This window comes from Pseudorca crassidens, chromosome 14 (assembly GCF_039906515.1).
Source record: "Pseudorca crassidens isolate mPseCra1 chromosome 14, mPseCra1.hap1, whole genome shotgun sequence".
Lineage (NCBI taxonomy): Eukaryota > Metazoa > Chordata > Mammalia > Artiodactyla > Delphinidae > Pseudorca > Pseudorca crassidens.
Window position 1 is genome coordinate 61505723 of NC_090309.1, and position 25910 is coordinate 61531632.

At 42.0% G+C, this 25910-nt stretch overlaps 1 protein-coding gene across 3 annotated transcripts in view; it reads right to left on the reverse strand.

The window, feature by feature from the left end:
* GALM (galactose mutarotase) overlaps positions 1–25910 on the reverse strand; it is a 104878-nt gene that overhangs the window by 57640 nt on the left and 21328 nt on the right. For all 3 annotated transcript variants that reach the window (XM_067703218.1, XM_067703217.1, XM_067703216.1), the window contains exons 3-4: positions 19349–19437; positions 1052–1297 (exon numbers count right to left, since the gene is read on the reverse strand). In XM_067703218.1, the coding sequence (XP_067559319.1) occupies positions 1052–1241 (190 nt within the window). In that variant the 5' untranslated portion in view covers positions 1242–1297; positions 19349–19437. The remainder of the gene's footprint in view (positions 1–1051; positions 1298–19348; positions 19438–25910) is intronic.

Genomic DNA, 25910 nt, shown 5'->3' on the forward strand with positions numbered 1-25910 from the left:
TCATGGGCCCAGCCGCTCCGCGGCATGTGGGATCTTCCCGGACCGCGGCACGAACTCGTGTCCCCTGCATCGGCAGTTGGACTCTCAACCACTGCGCCACCAGGGAAGCCCCTCTTAACAGATTTTGTCCATGCCCCTACCACTGAGCAGAGAGAATTAGTTCTCAAGCAGTTGCCCTCTGCTAACTTTATTTCAACCTCATTTTCTGTCTAGCTGCTCGGGTGTGCCAAGAGATAGCAAGCACTATGTACATTTTCTTTTGCCCCAATCAAACTGCACTGTGAGTTATTTATTTACGCAAATATTTGGCTAAGGTCTATCTCCACATCTACGCTGCAAGCTGCATGATGATGGGGACCTGTCTCATTGAATGAGACAGTTGGATCAACAGTGTTTGAATGCAGGAATTAATACATGTTCTTAATTGTCTACGGATTCCCACAGAACAAAGTCCACCCTAGCTATAAGGAGACTCGTTTCTCGACAGTAAGTTGGTCTTCCTCATTCTTTCAGCACATAGTTATTGATCAGCCAGGGGGTGATCACAGACCAAAGCGGATAAGCTTCTGCACCCACTAAGCTTACCTTATGGAGCATTTCTGAAACAACCAGACCTCAAAGAGAATCTGATCAAGGAGAAAGGAAGTAGAAGACGCACGTCTTTGATCATTTTCCTTCTTCAGAAAGGGCAGGAGGAAGAGCAGGGGGCAACACCCGCTCTGGCCTGCACTTTCCCCTCCCCCCCTTACAAAGATCCGGCAGCTCAAAGATCGCTCCAGTGTTGCTGGAGTTTATCTTACCCTCAACTGACTTTTTAAATAAGACAAAGCCTGAATGTATAACCAGAGGCCCAGTCCTACGTCAGTTTCTATTCATTTTGTCTTTTTCCAAACACTGGATGGCAACACAGTGAGTTAGCCGGATCCAAGTACTCCTGATGGTCACAAGCTCCGTACTTCCCCTGCATCCCTGCATCCCGGGCAGGCTGTGTGGGGCAGTGTGCCAGGTGGAACTGGGGCCCGTCCGCAGCCCGGGGCGGAATTCAACCCACCTTCCAACTCAGCAAAGCCGAGCACCAAGTCTGAGGCTCTGCCCTGCCTGTCTTTAACCTCCAGGGCCGTGATGGTGCAGCCCCAGGAGATGATGTCTACTCTCAGCTGGTCTGACTGCAGCTGGAACTTCTCCACCGTCCCTGCCCCCAAGGGCAGGTCTCCAAAAACGGCTCTGGTCACCGAAACCATGGGGAAAGCCAGGGGTGTGCAGCTTCTCCAGGACCTTCGAACTCCCGCCGCCAAACCTGGAACGGCAGAAATTTACTGGAGAAGGGGCGGGACACGGCTCAGACTCCTCCCTTTTCTTGCCTGGATTTAGGGAGTGACCGCTCCTGCAAAAAATATCCTCTGGGAGCTTTCTAAATCATTCCTTTGCCTGAGGGTGGCACGCAGGCAAAGTTTCCAGCCAGGCTGGCAATTTCCAGCTAGTTCCTTTCCTTTACTAACACTGACTGCATTGCATGTTGGGAATGGTAGTCTTTGGAAGGTGAAATTGCATGTTGGGGCCTGTAGTCTTTCTAAACCCAAATCCTGAATCTGCAGGGTTCTGTTGCCTTCGCTGACACGAGGTTCTCAATATGCAATGATCTGCTCATTAATGGTGGCTAACTTTCAGATAAAACGCTGATTAATGAAGAGATCAGAATTAGGAATAGTGAGGGAAGGAAAAGTTGGGGGAAATTTTGGTTTTTAAGTTAACTCTTTGATCCAGACCGGAAAGAAGTATGGCGGTAATTTAAAGAAGGGGTAAATAATTGCAGGTTTCTCTGCACACTGACTGAAGATGCATTCTGTTTGTCCCGCACAAACAACTCTGAACATGTTTCTGCTGGAGCCACTGCCAACAGCCTGGACAGGGTCACGTGTAGGCGATTAGGGCCTAGTTTATATGGAGGCAATCTCTGACTTTCTTTTCTTCGGGGAACCGGGAAAGGACCTTGGGTATATACCCCTTCTTGTTCCTGAAATCCAAAGTTCCTTTAAGAAGGGATTAAGGATAAATATTTATTAATGTCATATACTGTACTTTTATTATCTGCTTTCCATAAGCAGAAAAAGGCTTTAAGTGGGACTTCCCTGGCAGTCCAGTGGCTAAGACTCTGCGCTTCCAATGCAGGGGATGTGGGTTTGATCCCTGGTCAGGGAACTAAGATCCTGCATGCTGTGGGTCGTGGCCAACAACAACAACAACAAAAGGCTTTAAGTATGCACTGCTAGAAGGGAAAAGACACAGAGGTCATAAATAATAGTTATGCTTTGATGTGCCTCAGAATTATCTACAGAGATTTTTTAAAATGCATATCCCCAGGCCCATACCTGGAATTATGGATTCTGTGAGTCTAGGGTGAAACTCAGGAATCTGCTTTTTTCACAGGTTCCTCAGGTTATTCTTATGCAGTTTATCTGCGACCAGACTTTGAGCAATATTGCTCCAGCTTTTGATGGCTAATCTCAGATTTTTTTTCCCTCTGATGGCAGAAGACTAAGATAGAGCTACCAAAAGCCTTAATAGGATTGTCAGATAAAATACAGGGGCCTGGGTTATTTCTTTGCTAAATCTGTCCAGATAGTACTGGGCCTAGGAAGGCGGAGGATTCTGGAAGCCTGACGACATGTTTTACTTGACCATCTGTATACTCAACTCAACTTTGCTTGACACTGCTTTTGATTTGATTCCTAGATACTTCAGAGGGGATCCAACTAGACTGTGGTGAACGCCAAAATGCGTCTATGACTAGGAAATTAGGAGAATTGGCATCCCATTCCTGGAATCATGCTAATAAAACATAACATAACAGTCTCTCAGCCCTGTCTGTGTAGTTTGAAGGAATACTTAACATTCTTGCCACAAAGCCTCAATTCTCATTCATGAATCAGGGGAATTCTGATAGCAAAGGAAAAAGAGAGCTTGCAGCAAGCTTCAGTGAAGCATAACATATAATAACAAAAAGACCCAAACAAGTCAAATTATAGACTGCACTGCACTCATACAATAACGGGCAAGCACTCCTGGTGCTGCTTCATCAGAAATTCTCATAAACTCTGCCACCCTCATCAGCCCACTTAACATTTATGTGTATGCTGATTCATACACAAGCCCTTTCTGCAATGCTGTATTAGCAAGGATGTCTTAGAATCTCTTCTGTGAGCAGGAAGACCGAATTTTCTTTTCTCGGCCACCAGTTCTCAATGTTCTGCCAAGCTCATGTTGTCACAGAAATAAATAAATGCATCTGGATGGCCAAAGCCAAGTGTCACCAGTGGGTGTCTTGTAGCTTGGCTTGTTGGAAAATGAAACATACCATGATGTCTCTCTAAGAGCTACACTTCTTGATTTCATTTTCCTTTAGCTTTGAAGGGTTTAACATATTGTCCCCAATAGGACTACTTTGTGCTAAGTCAGGTGTCAGGCACAAATCTTGATTTTTCTTACCAAAATATCTTATGTTCTTAATCTCACAGTGCTAATTTAAAGGAATATCTGTGCACTTAAAAAGGAGAAGGGGCTTCCCTGGTGGCGCAGTGGTTGAGAGTCCACCTGCCGATGCTGGGGACGTGGGTTCGTGCCCCGGTCCGGGAGGATCCCACATGCCGCATAGCGGCTGGGCCTGTGAGCCATGGCCGCTGAGCCTGCGCATCCGGAGCCTGTGCTCTGCAATGGGAGAGGCCACAACGGTGAGAGGCCCACGTACCGCAAAAAAAAAAAAAAAAAGGAGAGGAAGAAGGAGGAGGAGAAGAAGCTGAAATCTAAGGAAATATTCTCCATCCCAAACGTTGGATTGGGTTAAAAGCAAGGTAGTAATCTTGAGAATGATGAGAATGAAGCATTGTCAAATTTAGGGGGTATTTACTTTTATGTGGGGGATAGGGGCTGAGGGTAAGGTTATGAGGCAAAGGGAGTGGGAACTGTGACATTTAAGTCAAAGAGGAGTTACTTAAAGTGGATACCTTTTCTTTCAACCAGAGAGTGAGGTATCAGAGTGGACAGGTCAAGAATAAGGTCTGTTTTTCTTCTCAGCTGGAGGTTAGTCCCCAAAGCTGAATGCTAGGAGAGTCAGGAATGAGGAATCAAGGCCCTTGCTCCCTGGGCCCCACCTCCTCTTTCTACACAGAAACTGCAGGTGGGCTGTTCCTAGGACCCATTAGACCCTAAGCCCATAAAGATGTCTCCAAAACCTTAAGCTATTGACAGCCTGCTATGCAGAGCAAACTCTCTGAGATATAATAATAGTAAACTCTCTGAGCTATAATAATAAAACCAACTCACAATACCTCACAGTTTGTCAAAAAAGAGACCTAGAATAGATTCTCTTCAGTCAGGTTGATACATTACCATCCTCCTGTTTCCTTTCTCTTTGCTCAGAACTCCAGTGATGTTTACTGTCAGTTCTCTTTATCAGGTGCTCGGTATGCACTGTCTTAGATCATCCCTGATCTTTCCATGAATACATTTTGTTGTTGTTATTGTTTATTCAACTATTGGCTCCCTGACTCAGTTTTTTTACATATATGTTTTATAACCCAAACAACACTATATTTGGTTTCAGATGAAAACTACTTGTATCTGGAAGCCAGGCAGACTTGGGAGAATGCAATCAAGTTCATGAGAGGTAGGATTCTTCACAGTTCAATTCATCTCCATTTCATCAACAGTTTTGAAGGAGCTGCTGGGGAAGGTATTATGGGGACAGGTGAGAAGTTGCTGAGGAAGATAGATAAGTTTTGCTGTATGACATGTTCATTTATCAAATAGTCAATAAGTATATGCCAGGCACTGTGCTAAGTGCTGGTTGTACACTGGTAGGTAAAACATGATCTTTGCCTTCAAGATGTTTACAGTCTAAAGTGATATAATGTTCATCTCTATCCTCCATAAAAACTTCAGTAAAATCTTCAAAATTCAATTCATAGTCAATGCTAGATGAAACAAAGTACTGGGACTGGCCTCAAGATAGCTATAATTTCAGGCTTGCCCGAAGATGATCAGCCATATTGGGAATATTTTAGAATTCCCTAGCACCAAGAACAGTGACAGGCAATTTTAGATGCTCAATAAATAATTATTCAACAAATACATCATACATTTATATATACAATTTTCTAGTGGAGAATTGGTTCTGGTGCCAGAAAACCCAGGTTCATGAGGCAACAGAACTTACTGTCTGGGCAATTTGTTCAACCACTTTGGACCTCAGTTTCCTCATCTATGAAATGGCAATAATATCACATGTTTGACCCATCCAATTGTTAATTGATCACTAGTAAATATTAAGTACTAAAAATTTACTGAGCACCGTGATAAGCACCCCTATGAGTCAGACACTATTACCTTATACAGAAATTGAGACTCAGAGAGATTAAGTAACTTGTTCAAAATCACATGGGTCAGGAAACCAAGATTTGACCCCGGGCTCCTTGACTACAGAGATAGGAGCATTTAACCACTTCCTTGTATGCTGCCTAGAATTGTGGTCAACTGAGAACATGGATTCCAAAGCACTAACTGAATACTAAAACATCACACTAATATAAAATATTCATCTTCTAATTTTATGGTAATTGCAAGTTTTAAAAAATCAGTTTCTGGAATTAGGTCACATTGGGTTCAAGAGGGCATTGTATTCACTTACTATAGGTAAAGAAGGACCCAAGGAGAAGAACTAGTCCTTGGCACCCAAAGACTCTGGAAACTAGGCACTCGTCACCTCTGGACCTATTATATATTCATTTTTTATTTGTTATTATGTCTCCTGCCAAGAAAATGAAGCTCCAAGAGAGCTGGAAATTTCACTGCTGCATCCCAGTACCTAGAACAGATTAGTAGATGACTAAAAAAATATTTGTTTAGTGAATGTTTGAGTGCTAGAAAGGATGTGAAGCATCTCTTTTACAAAGCTGGTGAAAGTCTCAAGTGATAAAACTCTGGAGGACAGCTTGTCAATATCTAGTAAAGTCAAAGTACATATAACTCAGCAATGGTCCATAACCAAGCAATTATATTCCTTGGAATATACCGTAGATGATCTTTTGCATATAGGCATAAGAATATTTATGGCAGGGTTTCCGTGGTGGCGCAGTGGTTGAGAGTCCGCCTGCCGATGCAGGGGACACGGGTTCGTGCCCCGGTCTGGGAAGATCCCACATGCCGCGGAGCAGCTAGGCCCGTGAACCATGGCTGCTGAGCCTGTGTGTCCAGAGCCTGTGCTCCACAACAGGAGAGGCCACAACAGTGAGAGGCTGGCGTACCGCAAAAACAACAACAACAATATTTATGGCAGTAGTATGCATAAGAATGAAAATTTGGTTAAAAAAAAAAAGAATAAAAATTTGGAAACAACCTAAGGTCCATCAATTGAAAAGTGAGTAAAAATATTGTGGTAGGGGACTTCCCTGGTGGTCCAGTGGTTAAGAATAGGTCTTGCAATGCAGGGGACGCTGGTTCGATCCCTGGTCAGGGAACTATGATCCCACATGCCCCAGGGCAGCTAAGCCCTCACTCGCCGCAACTACTGAGCCCACGTGCTCTGGAGCCTGCAAGCCACAACTAGAGAGAAGCCCGCGCACCACAACTGAGAGCCCGCACGCTGCAACAAAAGACCCGAGCTGCAACTAAGACCTGACACAGCCAAAATAAATAAATAAATAAATAAATATTTTAAAAAATATATTGTGGTAGATCTATGTAATGGAATATAACATAACAGGAAAACGAATGCACTAGGGCTCCACAGGCCTCAAGCATGAATTTCATATTTATGATGTTAAGGGAGAAATAAATCACTGGCAGAAGGGTGCAGATATATCATTTATATCAAATACAAAAATTTGTAAAACAAACTAGATCTCCCAGAATTTGAGCCATTAGTCCAGGGTCATTTAGCTTGGTAAGTTGTACAGCTAGGATCTGAACCCAGAGCACTTTCCATTATGTCAAAATGCTTCTGGTAAACACTGAAAGGCAGATATGGATTAGACCTTCGCAGAGCTCTGGCAACCTTATTGATTGATCTTTTCTTAGCTTGAGTCAGTTGTGGTGCCAAGCGACTGGCCTGGAGGGTGAGGTATTTTCTTCTCCTCATTCTTTGATATGAATAATAGATGTTTAAGCAAAATTACATAAAGTAGCTTTAGAACAAGTCCCTCATCCATTACCTCTGGCTTGACTGTAGCACCTATTTATATAAATTCTGGAGCCACAGCTAGCCTGAGCACATTCTTTGCTTTTATACAGACTAGACAGCCACTTCTAGGTAGCTTTTGTGACAGCAATACCTTCAAGAGTCAAAACTCTTTTATTTCTCAAGGTATAAACCACCTCAAGCCTGGCTTAGGCAAAAAAGGGAATTTATTGGCTAAAGATAGTGAAAAGTCTAGAGATGTTCAGGCATGTTCAGGTATGGCTGGATCTGGGTTAAAACTATGTCAGTAGGACTTGGTATTTCTCTTCCTCTTGGTTCTGTTTCCACTGCATTGGCCCTATTTCCAGGACTGCTTTTTCTATATATGATTTCTAGCATCCCCAGGCTTACATTATCCTATGATAGCAATCTTAAAATAAATCAAACTTCACATTGCCAATAATATCAATAAAAGTCCCAGTACTGAATCTCACTTGGTCAAGTGCTCTTCTGAACCAATTACCTGCTGCTTGGTAGGGTGAAGTCAGGCTGACCCAACAAAATGGACTAGGAAAGTCCGGGGGTGGGAGGGGGAAGGTAATTCCCCAAGGAAAAATCTGAATGCTATTCCCAAAGAGAAAATGGGTGATCAGGCAAAAACAATGTGTGTCCACCAAAAAGAGTAATGTCATTAGAGTGTTAGAAGTTGGAAATAAAAAATAACTACACAGGGAAGAATGTAAATTGATACAGCCCTTATGGAAAACCGTATGGAGGTTCCTTAAAAAACTAAAAGTAGAACTACCATATGACCCAGCAATCCCACTACTGGGCATATACCCAGAGAAAACCATAATTCAAAAAAAAGGATATGCACTCCAGTGTTCATAGCAGCATTATTTACAATAGCCAGGACATGGAAGCAACCTAAATGCCCATTGACAGAGGAATGGATAAAGAAGATGTGGTACATATATACAATGGAATATTACTCAGCCATAAAAAGGAATGTAATTGGGTCATTTGCAGAGACGTGGATGGACTTGGAGAGTGTCATACAGAGTGAAGTAAGTCAGAAAGAGAAAAGCAAATATTGTATAATAATGCACATATGTGGAATCTAGAAAAATGGTATAGATGATCTTATTTGCAAGGCAGAAATAGAGACACAGACGTAGAGAACAAATGTATGGATACCAAGGGGGAAAGGGGTGGGGTGGGAGGAATTGGGAGACTGGGACTGACACATATACATTATTGATACTATGTATAAAATGGACAACTGATGGGAACATGCTGTATAGCACAGGGAACTCACCTAGTGCACTGCAGTAACCTAAACGGGAGGGAAGTCCAAAAGGGAGGGGATATCTGTTATGTGTATGGCTGATTCATTTTGTTGTGCAGTGGACGCTAACACAACATTGTAAAGCAACCATACTCCAATAAAAATTAATTTAAAAAGATAACTACAGGGCTTCCCTGGTGGCGCAGTGGTTGAGAGGCCGCCTGCTGATGCAGGGGACACGGGGTTTGTGCCCCGGTCCGGGAAGATCCCACATGCCGCAGAGCGGCTGGGCCCATGAGCCATGGCCGTTGAGCCTGCGTGTCCAGAGCCTGTGCTCTGCAATGGGAGAGGCCACAACAGTGAGAGGCCCGCATACCGCAAAAAAAAAAAAAAAAACTACACAGGGAATTCTTGTAGAGAGTTCAAGCATTTAGAATATTTTGACACATCAGAATACCTGTGTCTCATGAAGAGCTTTCAACATTTTGTCAGTGCTTTCAGTAGCAGGTGTTGCCACATCCTCACATCTATTCTTGTTTTACTTTTGCCTTGGTCTCTTGACTAATGCGGTACTGACGCAAACTTGCTCGAAACTTTCTCAACATTTTTCAATTACCCTTCGGTTTTTCAAAGGACAAGAGCCACCAACATTCTAGAAAGAATGTTAGCTTAGATCCAGTCTAGTCTGAAGCACATTAATCTTTGCCTTGTCTGAAGACAAGGTGGATCAAGGAATTGCTCTCCAAGTTTATCTGAACTTCATCCCTCATAATATGGAAACATATCAAAAATCATGGGTGAATATAATTCTTGGCATAAAATAGCATTCAAAAAACATTTTAAGGGACTTCCCTGGTGGTCCAGTGGTTAAGACTCCATGCTTCCACTGCAGGAGGCACAGGCCCAATCCCTGATAGGGGAATTAAGATACCGCGCTGAGGTGCGGACAAAAAAAAAAATTTTTTTTAAGAAATCTTACTCAAATAAATGTGGAGCATTCGCTCTCGTGATCTTGCCTGCCTGATTCAGTAAGCTTTGATTCAGTCCGTTCCACTGCTAACCATGGGAACCAGTCATAGTGTGATCTTAATTCCTTAATTCCTATATGCTATGTCACTTGTTCAAGAGGTCCCAACACTTTTATAATTTCCTGCTTTTGAATGGATCACATTTGGCTCAGCTTGAATGATAAATTTCTGACAAGATGTAATAAGCAGTTTTTTTTGCCAAATCAGAACTTCAAAAAATTACTCTTTGATTCGTTAGAATTATATTTGGCTGTCTGTAACAGACATCCAAAATAGTAGTGGCTTAAAAGAGATACAAGTTGATTTCTTTCCTAAAAACAGTCCAGTGGTAGGTATGTGAAGTTCTGGGGGTTTACTTTACTTGCAAGCTAATAAATTGCTGTTTCACGGATGCTGGCTGAAGATACAAGATTCCTAGGTCTGAGACAAAAAGTTTTATTACTCACTGCATCCAAGCATCATGGGCATCATGTTGGTGCTGGTTCCTCATGCCTTTCAAAACCCACGGAGGAGTACTTCCCTGGCGGTCCAGTGGTTAAGACTCCCAGTGCAGGGGGCACGGGTTCAATCCCTGGTCGGGGAACTAAGATCCCGCATGCTGTGTGGTGCGGCCAAAAAAAACCCATGGAGGCAGCATGGAGGGACAAAGATGGACACTCTACATATAGTGGGTTTGCATTTCAACTGAAATCTACCACTTTTACAGTGGCTGGTAAGCAAGCCTGCTCTTTGTCTGGGAGAAGACGTTACATTATCTCTTGAGCCTGTTGATTGCAAACTCAACTCTGAGAAATGATTGGCTAAAAGCAGTCAAGGTCTTGCATTGCTGGCATACCCAAAAGGGATGTTCAGGGATGCTCAGGCTCACCACTGCTTGTTTCAACAGGTGGTCCGAGGTTGGGATGGCAGCTCTGCTCAATATGGTCATCTGGGACCTAGGCTCCCTCTAACTTGTTGCTTCATCATCTGTAGGGTGTGGCCTAAAGTCCACTTGGCCAAGGAGATATGCTACCATGTCCACAATTAGAGGAACAGGGTGGAGGAGAGGAGACAGGGAGAGGAACTGTTGGAGAAAGGGCAGCCCCCCTCCCTTTAAGAACACATCCTGAAAGTTCTATACTTCACTTCCCTTCATCTCCCATTGGCCACAGTGTATTCACATAACCATATCAAAGTTCAGGGTATGTTGGGAAATGTATAATCTTTATTCTAGGTATTCTATTAATGTAGGATAAAGGAGAAGACATTGGAGAATAACTGGCACTCTGCCACATTCTTTACTAAAAGTTGGTGGTATTTAAATAAATACTTTCCAGGGACCTTAGAGGGTTGCTAATCACCACTTCGTTCCTCCCATTCTTTGTACATAATGAGAATCTGACCCTGTGGCTTGGGTGGGTACTGGTCGCAGCCAGATATCTATGAGTACACACTCGGGATGGGACTACAGGTATCAGATACTCTACAGGCACTGCCCAAAGTGAGAACACAGAGGACTCATATGACTTCCAAGGATCTGGAAAATGACAGAGATTTTACTCCAGATGATGGTGTGTTTGTGGGTATGGTGCTAGAGACTCCGAGGATCAAAGTTGCAAGGTCTGGAAGAGCTCTACTTGGAGAAGTTTATTATGCCCAGAAGGTGGGTGGTGCAGCTTGGGAACCATTTTCAAGAGCCCAAGCCACACAGGATTTCCCCCCAACCCTCACATAAGTGGATCCTGTAAAAGACGTGGAGAACTCCAAGTCAGTCAGCCCAGGACAAGGGCTATTTCTGTCATGGAAGAGGAGACAGAACCACAGTTGGAGGGAGGGATTTCCAAGAGTCAGTGTTGACCCAGTATAGTTACAGTAAGGAATTTCCCAAGGCCAGCTGACTGGGAGTTGCTTGGGGCACTATCCTAAGTAGTACCCAGCTGAGGTCCCTGGGATGACCTTGTAGCTGGCAGGTGTTCTCTACTAGTTAGTGGTGGCTCTGGCCTTCTAGTCTCGGGGAAGCTTCTCCTTCATGGAAGACTTGAGCCTCTGCTCAAAGTAGAAGCATTTGGCCAGTTCATTCTACTTGGACTTCAGCACATTGCCTCAGTCACCTCCCTTGATTTTGTACCATCTCTTACCAAATTGACTGTGTCTCTCTCCCTGCAGGTGGGTAAGACAATTATTGACCAGGTTAACTTTGTCCTGAACAGGGTTCTGGCAGAAGAAATCCTTGTCAAAAAGTATCACATATTAAAAAAAAAAAAAAAAAGACTAAGAATGAGGCCCTTGGAATGGTCTCAGGTACATCAGCAGATACACCAAGATGTGTGGCATTGACTGATGAAACTATGTGGGTTCTCTAGGAAGAGAGAGAGAGCAGAGAAGGCAAGGAAGTGAGGGGATAGCATTTTAACAGCAAACGCTGGGGGCACAGGAGGCCTATCAGATGTGAGGCCAGGATGGGAAGGCTTATCAGAAAAGACTTTACCTGGACTCCTGGGGCACATTCCAGTGGAAATTGCTATGTGAGTTTATGGCAGCAACTTTGGGGCACTGGTAAATAGCCAAGAGGAACAGAGGCAGAGAATCTAGCTAGAGGGAAGGGGCCTGGCAAACACTAATGGCCAGGCTCCAAAGGTTACGGGGCAGCTCAGGCAGGGTCAGCCAGAGTCAAGGCAATCAGCTAGTCCATAGATGATTCCAGTAAATGAGCTCATATCCTACTGTAAAGCGGGCCTTTTGCTCCTTGGTTTGTTGGAGACCGTCTTCTGGGCGTGCTAAGGATTAGAGTCAGCAAGTCAGAAGCCTATAGGCAAATTCTGCCCTCCTTTTGGGTAGGCTTGAACAGGGAAAATTTTAGCCCTACTTCTATTCCTCTTCAAAAGGTCAACACTGAATTTAGGTCAGAGAATTGCAGCGGAATTGGCTGTTTCTTCTGGGCTCAACCACATTCTATAAAGAAGTGTGGTTATACAAGGGCCAGGTGAAGTCAAGAGGAGACAGAATGTGACAGGCCCCTGTGTAGTGTTTTTTTTCTGACACCACTTCTGATACGAAATGTGTGCTGTTTTTCCACATACCAACCAATTCTATGACACTAATTGAGTGCCCAACAATTCAATTCAATTCTGACACTATCTACCTAGAATTAGGGTAAGGTCCCATGAGTTAAGGGGCTCACTCCCACATGACTGCCCCTACTTCAGACCAGCTGCAAATGGGGTACGCAGGCTACCCACTCTTCTGCCTGGCTAACTACAGATTTGGGAGTTCCCACGAGCTCCCCTCAGGTTTTTTTTTTTTTGAATTTTATTTATTTATTTTTTTATACAGCAGGTTCTTATTAGTTATCTATCTTATACATATTAGTGTATACATGTCAATCCCAATCTCCCAATTCATCCCACCACCACCCCCCCCCCCGCCACTTTTCCCCCTTGGTGTCCATCCCCTCAGGTTTGATAATATTCTAGAATGACTCATAAAACTCAGGAAAAATACTTTACTTACATCTACTAGTTCCTTATAAAGGATATAACTCAGGAACAACCAAATGGAAGAGATGTGTCAGAGAAGAAAAAAAATTTCCCTTAACCTTCTAGGTTCTTCTGGTTGGTCTAAGAAGTAAATTGACATGAGAAAGATTAACAGGAGAAAATCAAACAAAAATTTAATAACATGTATACATGGGAGAGGCCAAGGAAAACTGAGTAACTCACCAAAATGGCCAGAACCCTCACCTTAAACACCATCTTCAGTTAGAGACAAAAGAGGATGTTGGGGGTAGTGGTTTGGGACTCTAAAGGGGAGGAAGGCAATTAACATGAGGTGGAAAAGCAAATGTTTGTTGGTAAACAAATGTTTGCTGGGCCATGCAGAGACAGTGGGACACAGAGAGGAATTTTAACAAACAGACTTTGCTAGGTTCCTCTCTGCCAGTCATACTTAGTTCATACTATAGTTATCTATGGTGATAGCTCCCTCCCTAGAACAGGGCCTCTACATTCTTTAGGCAGTTAGGGGGAAGGTCAAAAGTTCTTCCTAAGTCTTTTGGGCCTTGATAGTTTTCAGTTCAGAATAATCTGCATGTCAAGAGATATTTTGGGGTGGCAAATTTTGCTCCCCTACAGATGCATAGGGCCAGTTATAGGAGATGGGGGTGGGGAGTGGGGATTGGCACAGAGCTTCCATGCTCTCTCCTGTCGTGCCATCTTCCCAGCACATGAATGTGTTCACCAACTTGCAAGCCCATGGAACTTATTTTTTAGGTTTTTAATCAAGGGTTTATTAGCTAGGCATGATTAATTAAATTACTGGCCATTGGTGATTGAACTTAGTCTCCACCTCTCTCCCTCCCTGCGGAGGTCAGGGGCTGGGGCTGAAAGTCTAGCCCTTTCATCACTTGGTTGGTTTTTCTTGTGACCAGTCCCCATCCTGAAGCTATCTAGTGTGGGTCCCCCCCACTTAACCCCCCTAAGGGTTACCACATTAGCATAAGACACTCATCACTCAAGAGAGTCCAAGGATTTGGGAGCTTTGTGCCAGGAACTGGAGACAAAGACCAAATAATTTTTTATTATTACCACAGCCCTCAACTGGGCCCCACCACCCACTCTGTCTACCAGAATAACCAGGTCAAGGAGGAGAAGAGAGAAACTTCCAGACAGGGCAGTGATTCTCATACTTTGGTGCACATTAGAATAATCTTGGAAACTTATTTTTATTTTTTATTTTTTTGCGGTACGCAGGCCTCTCACTGTTGTGGCCTCTCCTGTTGCGGAGCACAGGTTCCGGATGCGCAGGCTCAGCGGCCCTGGCTCACGGGCCCTTTGCGGCATGTGGGATCTTCCCGGACTGGGGCACGAACCCATGTCGCCTGCACCGGCAGGCGGACTCTCAACCACTGCGCCACCAGGGAAGCCCTCGGAAACTTATTTAAAATGTAGATTCTTGGGTCTGACTCTCAGTGACTCAGTGACAGTCACTGAGAGAGGAACCTGAGTATCTGTATTTTTATTTATTTTTAAATTTTTATTTATTAATTGTTATTATTTTTGGCCACTTGGCATGCACAATCTTAGTTCCCCGATCAGGGAAAGAACCTGTGCCCCCTGCAGTGGAAGCGTAGAGTCTTAGCCCCTGGACACCCGGGGAAGTCCCTGTATTTTTAATAAACTCCCTAAATGATTCCCATGCTCGCTGAAGGTTGAAAGCCAGGGAGTGAGCATTTCCTTTAGTCTTACACCCAACCCCAAAACTATTCCTTTCTATAAGCTTGTCCAGTCAGAGCTCCAAGTCTGATTGTAGGTTACCACCTTCCCCTGACTTAAAGACGAGGAAGAATTACAATTGAGTACAAAGGACTCCCAGGTGAAGCAGATCTTTAGGATCCTGGAGATTCTGCCTCAGGTTGGAATCAGAATCTCAGCAAAAGGAATCAGAATTAACACTGGTCAGTGTCTGCTGTGTCAGGGATGTGCATGCTAGGCGTTTTCATGTGGTTTATCTGTGAGGAAGGTATAGCTGTTATTATTTCATGGCTGGGAAAACCGAGACTCAGAGAAGATGTGGCCAACTATGTACGGCTGGTATTCAAACTCAGGCCTGCCTGGCCCCAATACCTACCTCAGAATGGTAAGTAATTAAAAGGGAACATGCTGAGCTGGTGTGACTTAACTGTGGGCTGGAGTCGCTGCAGCCACAGTACCGAATGTCAGTCACTCCATAATCACTGCTATGGAAATGGCAGCGCTGACACGGCAGCACTGGGCTGCCAAGTAGGAAAAGCTTCGGCCTACAAATGCTACTTACTGAAAAGCTACTTTCTCAGAGCCTCCCTGGGAAATCACCAGTCCTGCTGAACGTTTTCCTGTCTTTTTGCTGAACTCAAATCCCTGTGGTAGGAGAGCCCAGCCAACGGTTCTGGAAATTGCTGGGATCATCACATCTTGGGCTGAATCTGGTTGAGTCCAGCATGGTTGAGTCTAAGTTGTTCCTCTTCTGACAGGAGGAGTGTGCCCTGGAGAGTTCTATGCATCTAAGTTCTGTCAGCAAGGCCAGGGCAGGCCTAGTGGGAGAGTAGCCCTTCAGATCATGGCTGGGGTAGAAGGAGACAGGCTGAAACAGGAAAGGTGTCACCCAAGGCTTTTTGAGTTAGCCAAGGTCAAATCCAATGGGAGCAGTGGGGAAATAAGTAGGAGAAGGAATATAAAAGTCAGCAGCCAGAATTTTTTAGTTGGTCAGAAGGAAGTAGACCAGGTGATAGGAAGTGGTTCAGGGATGAGTCACTGAGTGGACAGCTTGGCCACCACACCTGGAGTGTGTCATGGGGCAGGCATAGGACCTTAGAAGAAATATGTGGATCTGGCCAGATTCTGTTCTGCTTCCATGTAGGTTCTTCTCCTTCTCAATTGGAGTCCACAGTGTGACATGACATTGATAGAAGGGGCAGGACAGGGAAATACTGGTGTCACCAGGAGAAACTGGCCAAGCGATTACCAGGGTTTGGATTCACCCATGAGTCCAGAGTCTAGTCCTCGGCCTTTCAGGCAAGAAACTCAGTCCATTTTTTTTTTTTTAATTTACTTTTTCAAGTACTTTTTGGAGTTTTTTGGCTGTGCCACACGGCTTGCGGGATCTCTGTTCCCTAGCCAGGGATTGAACCCAGGCTGCGGTAGTGAAAGCCTGGAATCCTAACCAGTAGGCCACCAGGGAACTCCCTATTGAAGTACAGTTGAATTATGATGTTGTGTTAAGGAAACGCCGTCTTGTTAGAGCCCCAGGATGAGTCCTGCTTAGGGCGACTAATACTAGCTACACTCTTATGAGACTGATGTATAAAATAGAAGCCCATTCTATTTCCTTAAAGGGAGGTTATCCTTTTCCACTGCCAGCCTCTAGTATTGAAGAACTAGTGATGATGAATTAATAATCAAGGACCATTTGATAAGCATGGATTGGAGCAGAAAGCTGGAGAGTTTGGGCCAGGGCTAGGCCCCCCAAAATGCACTTGCTCGTAAGTGGGAGTTGTCTCTGATGACTGGATTGCTGACGCCCCACGGATACAGTGCCTCCCATGGTGGGTGCGGCATATAACCAGCCAATGTTTGTATTTTCGATTTGGCTTTTTTTGTGTGCTTCTGATTCAGAGTGTATAATTCAACTTTGTTGTGCAGAGAAAATGGATTTTCCTATTATTTTGTCCATAACTGATGTGGTCTTCTCTTGAGCTCCTACCTACTGGTTAGTTGTTTGTGGTGGTGATGATTAGCCAAACGTCCCAACTGGTTTAAAGCATGGTAATGCTGATAACTGAAATGAGCCCTTTAAGTGTGTTAAAAGACACAGTGAGGCATTTAAAACTTTTTAAGAGTTTGTTTGAGCAAAAATGGATTGGCATAGGGCACCACCAAACTGGAAGTGGTCAGGAGCTCTCCACTAACAGGAGCCTGGAGAGACACTTTTATAGAAAGAAAGTGGAAGCAAAGTAAGGAAATTATTGATTGGATATATATATATATATTTTTTTTGGCTGTGCTGTGCAGATTGTGGGATCTTAGTTCCCCAACCAGGGATCGAACCCAGGCCCTTGACAGTGACAGTGAGGAGCCCTAACCACTGGACCGCCAGGGAGTTCCTGATTGGCTGTATCTTAAAGCCCAGTTGGCTATTTGTGACTCGTTGTCCTTAGGTTTCAATTTCCTAAACTTGAGGCATTGACAGGCTTAGATTTTGGTTTGCTTACATAGGCCCCCATGGCATTAGAGCCACCTCAGTTTAATGGCTTCCTTGTTGAATTAATTTAACAGGTATGTTCAGTTTCTCTTGCATTAAAAAAAAAGAAAACAAATCCCCCTCCCCCCAAAAAAGCAACAACAAAAAAATCCAAACTCTCAGATAACCGCCCCTCTCCCTGCTTCTTTTTCTAACTTGTTGAGCAGGTGTTGAGAAGAGGGCGGGGTATGGCTTATGAGTACATGTCACAGCAGGAAGAGCCAGGGTCCTCGGCTGGGGGTCCCTTGCCTCCTCTGCCCCCACGTTCACTTGTTTGCTATGGGCCTCATGGGTTTCCAAAGCTGCAGCCTGCTGCAATTAACACGTGGCTCTTAACAGCCTTGGCAATGCTTCCTAGGAATGCTGACCCCCCTTCTCCCTTGCAGACTTGGCCTCCACTCAGCTTCCTCTGACTGTGAGCCTCTGCTTCAACCTCCATTGGCCTGCTGCCCTGGGGGTCCCCTGCAGCGTCTGCAGTGGGGTTTTCTTAATGACCTTTATCCTCTCTCATTAGTTCTACTGCAATATTCTCCAAATAGCCTCTATGGCCTCCTCCAATCTCTTTTTCTTTCTGAAACACCCACATAATCACATCACTCCCTTCCTTCAAAACTTCTAAGAGCTTCCAGTTTGCTGTAGGATAAAGTTTAAACTTTAGTGTACTTAGTCTGGTATATAAGACTGAACAATTTGACTTCAATTTGCTTTCCAGCCTCATCTCCCCTTCTCCGGCCTCCCACGCCCACTTAACACATCATGCCCTTTCATGCTTCTGAGTTTATGTATTCTTCTGTCTGGAATTTTCCTTTCTCTACATTCTTTAAGGCCTAGCTCAAATGTGTTTCTGTGAAACCACGTTTTCTTTTTTTTCATCTTTGCGTAGATCTCTAGTATGGCACTTATTAGATCTTTAAGGAAGATAAAATATTTTAAATTAAACTTAAAGGCTTAAGGAAAATTTGTGTCTTCAATAAATTATATAACAATTTGAACCCAGATTAACTATAAATGGTCTTTTCTGTGTACAACAAGCAGCCCCTGGACATTAAAGTAAACCCACTTTGACATTGACATATTTAGATAATTTTTAAATATAAAAGTCTCATAATTGGCTTGTTAAAAGCGCTTGTGGTTGCAAGTAATAGGATACTTGTTTGCAACAGCAAGTCATAGTAGGTTAACAAAAAAGAGTTTTCTTTTTCTCACATAATGAGAAATCCAGAGCTGAGCAGTCCAGCACTGGTACAGCTGCTGAGAAATGCTGACAAGGACCAAGTCTTTCTGCTCCACCTTCATTAGCTTATGGGCTTTTATTCTCATGCTTGTCCTCTCATGTCACCAGCTGACTGTTGCATCTCCAGGCCTCATGCCTGCTTTCTAGGCAGGAAGAAGGAGGAAGAGACAAAGGAACAAAAGGGCTCTGCCAGTTGTGATTACCCCTTTTAATCTGTAAATAAGACTTCCCTGGAAATCTCATCTGAGAGAGTTCTGCTTACATTCTATTGACCAGAATGAAGTCATACAGCTGCTTCCAGCAGCAAAAATGGAAAAAGAAATATAGTCGTTGGGGGATTGGTTCCAGGACCCCTTCGGATACCAAACTGTGGATGCTCAAATCCCTTATACAAAATGGTGTAGTATTTGCACATAACCTACTCATATGCTCCCTTATACTTTAAATCCTCTCTAGATTACTTATAATACCTAATAAATGCAAATGCTATGCTAATAGCTGTACATACAATGTAAATGCTAATGTAAGTAGTTGCCAGCATGTGGCAAATTCAAGTTTTGCTCTTTGGAACTTTCTAGACTCTTTTTTTGCTTTGAATATTTTCAATCTGAGGTTGGTTGAATCCATGAATGCTAAATCCATGGATAAATACAGAGGGCCAACTGTATTTTGCTCTCTAGCCCCTATAGTGGAAAAGGGTGGGAGAAGAGGACATTGTGAATGGCTTTTGGGTTGCCAATCCCTGAAGTCTATCACAGGGCTCCACTGGGTTATATTATTCATGTGATAAATTATAAAGAAGGATCTTGATGGAAGGTAGGGAGAGAAAATGGTGGAATATTAGGATATATTGAATCAAAAACCTCAGGTCTGACCTTTGTTTCCTGGCCTTAAAGCTTTGGCAAAGAGATTACTCAAATCCAAGAGACTTCTCTTTATGGCACTCTTCTCTTTCAGATTCCTCCTGCAGAACAGATTTAAAAAAAATCTTTATTGAAATAATCTGCAAACCATAAAATTCATCCATTTAAAGTGTACAATTCAATGGTGTTAATATATTCACAGAGTTGTGCAACCACCATCCAAATCTAAGTTCAGAACCTTTTTATTATCCTAGAAAATAACCCCCTACCCAGTAGCAGTCACTCTTATCCCCACCCCTAGCCCCACAAGCCTAGGCAACCACTAATTTACTTTGAGCACACATTTTTAAAAGAGTGATTTTCTGCTGGAAAGTCAGTAGAAAGCACTACAAAAATGAGCTTTGGGGGTAGGTAATTGGATGTAAATATATCATGGAAGGCAATTCATCTGCTGTAGTAGAGTTTTGTGAGTGTGTGTGTGTGTGTGTGTGTGTGTGTGAAGGAACTGATGATGCAGTACTGCACCCAATGAAAGCAGAACTTTTAAGCGCCTCATCTCTTTCCTCATTTTGTCCTATAGAATCATGCTGTTTTCTAAATCTTGTCTCTTACATTTCAGCCTTTCTTAAAAGTAAGTAAGATTTATAAAGACATAAATTAGATATAAAGTTACAAAACTCAAAATTCAAATGCAAAATCTCATTAGTGGGAAGCCTTTAATTAAAAAAGAGAAAAGAAAAAAAAAAAAAAAAACCCTAAGGCCTGAAGGGGCCAAACATTTGCTGATTGAAAGTGATAACTGAGCCAGGTGCCTTTCTTCTCCCCTGGTACGGGTACAGCCCCTGTACCTCTTTGTGTTATTTGCAAGAGAGAATATCTTTTATCTACTGAAATGAAAATGAGAAAATGGGCCTAAGACTCAGAGTAATTGCTTTCATTATTGTTTGCAGCATTCCCTCTAACTGTCATATCCTGCTCTACTTCATACCTGTTGTATGTATCTAGATGAGAGAGAAAACAGGAAATGAGGCAGGTACTGAGCAAACAACTATCACCAGAGAGGTCTAGAACCACGGCTTTCTGACCAGAGGTCTGAGGAACTTTGGAAACAGAAAATTTGTGCCAGATAATATTGAGAAAAGAAAAACCGTGCCCAAACAGAAGTGAAGGAACATTTCAATGAGACAGATTTTGATATTGGGTTACGTTCCACTTAAGGTAGCGGTCTTACCCCTGAAGACTGCAGATTTGAATGTTGTTCATTTGGTTTCAGATACAATCAAACTATCAAGTTTCTTTTCCTCTTAGCTACATTTTTCCTTTGCCTTTAATTACTATCACTATAGCAGGAAGACATTTTGTACCAGTTTGCTATTAAAAATGGTGTACAGTTAAGTTAGCTTTCTGTTTATTTTTATCTTATTTTTTTGAGATTTAAATAAATCAACAGCTGCGTGGATGCTTTAATAACCAATAATTTCACCTCTGAAGAAAAGATAAATCCCTATTTTAAAATCTTTTTCCAATTTATAAAGTTCATAGGACTTCCCTGGTGGTCCAGTTGTTAAGACTCCGCACTTCCACTGCAGGGGGCATGGGTTTGATCCCTGGTTGGGGAACTAAGATCCCGCATGCCGCGTGGCACAGCCAAAAAAAAAAAAAAAGTTCATAAATGGGAAAGTAATATTTCTGGTTTCTAGAACAGTACGATTTCTTCATAAGCACAGTTTTTAATTCTCTGCTTAAATTTTTGAAGCATGCAAAAAAATAGAGAAAAATATAATAAACAGTCAAGTTTCAAATCTTGCTTAAGCAATAAAACTTTGCAAATACAATCGGCCCTTCTGTGTATTCTTCACCTAGTGCATTCCTCACTTTTCCCACAAAAGAAGAAAATTCATACCTGAATTTGGTTTTTACTCTCAGACGTGCCTTTATAATTGTGATACATGTCCATGTAATCCTTGTTAAAAACAAGACAATAGGCCCAAAATGGAGTCACTTAAGCTAAGCCCTCAGTTTCTCAACTGAGACTTAACTACAGTTTGGCTCTCCCAGAAATGAAATCTTAAACCAGTCAATTAGGAATCAGCACTAGTTAGGTCATCTGCCTGACAGAACCCCTGTCATCTGCCTTTTCGCCAAGTACAACTTCCTTGTACCTGCTCCCTTCTACCTATAAAAGTCATTCATTTTGTACCACTCCCTGGAGCTCCTTTCTATCTGCTAGATTGGATGCTGCCTGATTCATGAATCATTGAATACAGCCAATAATATCTTTAAAATTTATTCAGTTGAATTTTGTTCTCTAACATCCTTAAACAAAATCAGGTTTTCTGCATATTTTAAACTTTTCGGAGTGAAGGAAGCACTACAATTCTGGCAGCAGCTTTGGCTTTGGGAAGGCCAGATAGCCGAATCCTGCTTCAAGATCATCTCTGGCACCCAGTTCAGGGATCAAGGCATGACCAATGATCACATGATCTTGTAGTTAACTTTATAGCTAATCAGTGCAGCTATAACAAATTACTTGAACAAGACGTGTAATTTGGATTTATTGTTAATATCTGGATATTCCTTTTTAAATATAATTTAGCTTTCTAGATATAAGTTGGAGTGAAAAATCTCTTTGTACGCTTTTGTATGTTGAAATTCTATCAGTCTCTAAAGTAAAAATATGTATTTATTATTGCAAGAGGAATATGCCAGAATAATTAACGATGATTATGAAAGATGTTAATTTTATATGAAAATTATTAAGAACTTTTCAATAGTTAAATAAATAGGGAAATAGATGGACATTTAATACAACTATTAAGAGTGCATTTGCTAGACTGTTGTAGGAAGAACAATAGATTTATATTGAGTCAATAAATGTAAATCCTTATGAAAATAATAATACAAGTCAGAATAATAAAGATTATATCATAATTTTAATAATTGTGCAATTATTTGTATACTGGTACAAAACATTAAATAAAATAATCTTTAAGAACTCTACTGTTGAGTTCTTAAAGGAGCGGCTGGGCCCGTGAGCCATGGCCACTGAGCCTGCGTGTCTGGAGCCTGTGCTCTGCAACGGGAGAGGCCACAAAAGTGAGAGGCCTGCATACCGCAAAAATAAATAAATAAATTAATTAAAAAAAATAAAATAAAGACTGTTACAAGAGACAAGGAAGGACACTACATAATGATCAAGGGATCTATCCAAGAAGAAGATATAACAATTATAAATAAATATATATGCACCCAACACAGGAGCCCCTCAATACATAAGGCAAATGCTAACAACTATAAAAGAGGAAATTGACAGTAACACAATAATAGTGGGGGACTTTAACACCTCACTTACACCAATGGACAGATCATCCAGACAGAAAATTAGTAAGGAAACACAAGCTTTAAATAACACAGTAGACCAGATAGATTTAATTGATATTTATAGGACATTCCATCCAAAAACAGCAGATTACACTTTCTTCTCAAGTGCACATGGAACATTCTCCAGGAAAGATCACATCTTGGGTCACAAATCAAGCCTTGGTAAATTTAAGAAAATTGAAATCATATCAAGCATCTTTTCCGACCACAACACTATAAGATTACAAATCAATTACAGGGAAAAAAACATAAAAAACACAAACACATGGAGGCTAAACAATACTTTATTAAATAACCAAGAGATCACTGAAGAAATCAAAGAGGAAATCAAAAAATACCTAGAGACAAATGACAATGAAAACACGATGACCCAAAACCTCTGGCATGCAGCAAAAGCAGTTCTAAGAGGGAAGTTTATAGCAATACAATCCTTCCTCAAGAAACAAGAAAAATCTCAAATAATCTAACCTTCCGCCTAAAGGAACTAGAGAAAGAAGAAGTTAGTAGAAAGAAACCAAACCCAAAGTTAGTAGAAGGAAAGAAATCATAAAGATCACAGCAGAAATAAATGAAATAAAAACAAAGAAAACAATAGCAAAGATCAACAAAACTAAAAGCTGGTTCTTTGAGAAGATAAACAAAATTGATAAACCTTTAGCCAGACTCATCAAGAAAAAGAGGGAGAGGACTCAAATCAACAAAATTTGAAATGAAAAAGGATAAGTTACAACAGACACTGCAGAAATACAAAGCATCCTAAGAGACTACTACAAGCAACTCTATGACAATAAAATGGACAACCTGGAAGAAATGGACAAGTTCTTAGAAAGGTATACCTTCCAAGACTGAAGCAGGAAGAAGTGGAAAATATGAACAGACCAATCACAAGCACTGAAATTGAAACTGTGATTAAAAATCTTTCAACAAACAGAAGTCCAGGACCAGATGGCTTCACAGGTGAATTCTATCAAACATTTACAGAAGAGCTAACACCCATCCTTCTCAAACTCTTCCAAAAAATTGCGGACGAAGGAACACTTCCAAACTCATTCTACGGGCCACCATCACCCTGATACCAAAACCAGACAAAGATACTACAAAAAAAGAAAATTACAGACCAATATCACTGATGAATATAGATGTAAAAATCCTCAACTAAATACTAGCAAACAGAATCCAAAAACACATTAAAAGGATCATACACCATGATCAAGTGGGATTTATCCCAGGAATGCAAGGATTCTTCAATATATGCAAATCAATCAAGGTGATACACCATATTAACAAATTGAAGGAGAAAAAGCATATGATCATCTCAATAGATGCAGAAAAAGCTTTTGACAAAATTCAGCACCCATTTATAATAAAAACTCTCCAGAAAGTGGGCATAGAGGGAACCTACCTCAACATAATAAAGGCCATCTACGACAAACCCACAGCAAACATCATTCTCAATGGTGAAAAACTGAAAGCATTTCCTCTAAGATCAGGAAAAAGACAAGGATGTCCACTCTTGCCACTATTATTCAACATAGTTTTGGAAGTCCTAGCCATGGCAATCAGAGAAGAAAAAGAAATAAAAGGAATACAAATTGGAAAAGAAGAAGTAAAACTGTCACTGTTTGCAGATGACATGATACTACACATAGATAATCTTAAAGATGCCACCTGAAAACTACTACGCTAATCAATGAATTTAATAAAGTTGCAGGATACAAAATTAATGCACAGGGCTTCCCTGGTGGCGCAGTGGTTGAGAGTCTGCCTGTCGATGCAAGGGACACGGGTTTGTGCCCTGGTCCGGGAAGATCCCACATGCCGCAGAGCGGCTGGGCCCGTGAGCCATGGCCGCTACGGCTGCACGTCCGGAGCCTGTGCTCCGCAATGGGAGAGGCCACAACAGTGAGAGGCCCGCGTACCGCAAAAAAAAAAAAAAAAAAAAAATTAATGCACAGAAATCTCTTGCATTCCTATACACTAACAATGAAAGATCAGAAAGAGAAATTAAGGAAACAATCCCATTCACCATTGCAACAAAAAGAATAAAATACCTAGGAATAAACCTACCTAAGGAGGTGAAAGATCTGCACTCAAAAAACTATAAGACACTGATGAAAGAAATCAAAGATGAAACAAACAGATGGAGAGATATACCATGTTCTTGGATTGGAAGAATCAATATTGTGGAAATGACTTTACTACCCAAAAGAGTCTACAGATTCAATGCAATCCCTATCAAATTACCAGTGGCATTTTTTACAGAACTAGAACAAAAAATCTTAAAATTTGTATGGAGACACAAAAGACCCCAAATAGCCAAAGCAATCTTTTTTTTTTTAAATATCTTTATTGGAGTATAATTGTTTTACAATAGTGTGTTAGTTTCTGCTTTATAACAAAGTGAATCAGCTATACATATACATATATCCCCATATCTCCTCCCTCTTGCGTCTCCCTCCCACCCTCCCTATCCCACCCCTCTAGGTGGTCGCAAAGCACCGAGCTGATCTCCCTGCGCTATGCGGCTGCTTCCCACTAGCTATCTATTTTACCCAAAGCAATCTTGAGGGAAAAAAACAGAGCTGGAGGAATCAGACTCCCTGACTTCAGACTATACTACAAAGCTACAGTAATCAAGACAATGCGGTACTGGCACAAAAACAGAAATATAGATCAATGGAACAGGATAGAAAGCCCAGAGATAAACCCACGCACATATGGTCAACTAATCTATGACAAAAGAGGCAAGAGAATACAATGGAGAAAAGACAGCCTCTTCGATAAGTGGTGCTGGGAAAACTGTACAGCTACATGTAAAAGAATGAAATTAGAACACTTCCTGACACCCTACACAAAAAATAAACTCAAAATGGATTAAACACCAAAATATAAGGCCAGACACTATAAAACTGTTAGATGGAAACATAGGCAGAACACTCTATGACATAAATCACAGCAAGATCCTTTTTGACCCACCTCCTAGAGAAACGGAAATAAAAACAAAAATAAACAAATGGGACCTAATGAAACTTAAAAGCTTCTGCACAGCAAAGGAAATGATAAACAAGAAGAAAAGACAACCCTCAGAATGGTAGAAAATATTTGCAAATGAAGCAACTGACAAATGATTAAGCCCTGAAATATACAAGGTCTGGGTACATTGACAAGATTTGTTGCCTGAAAGACTTTGCTG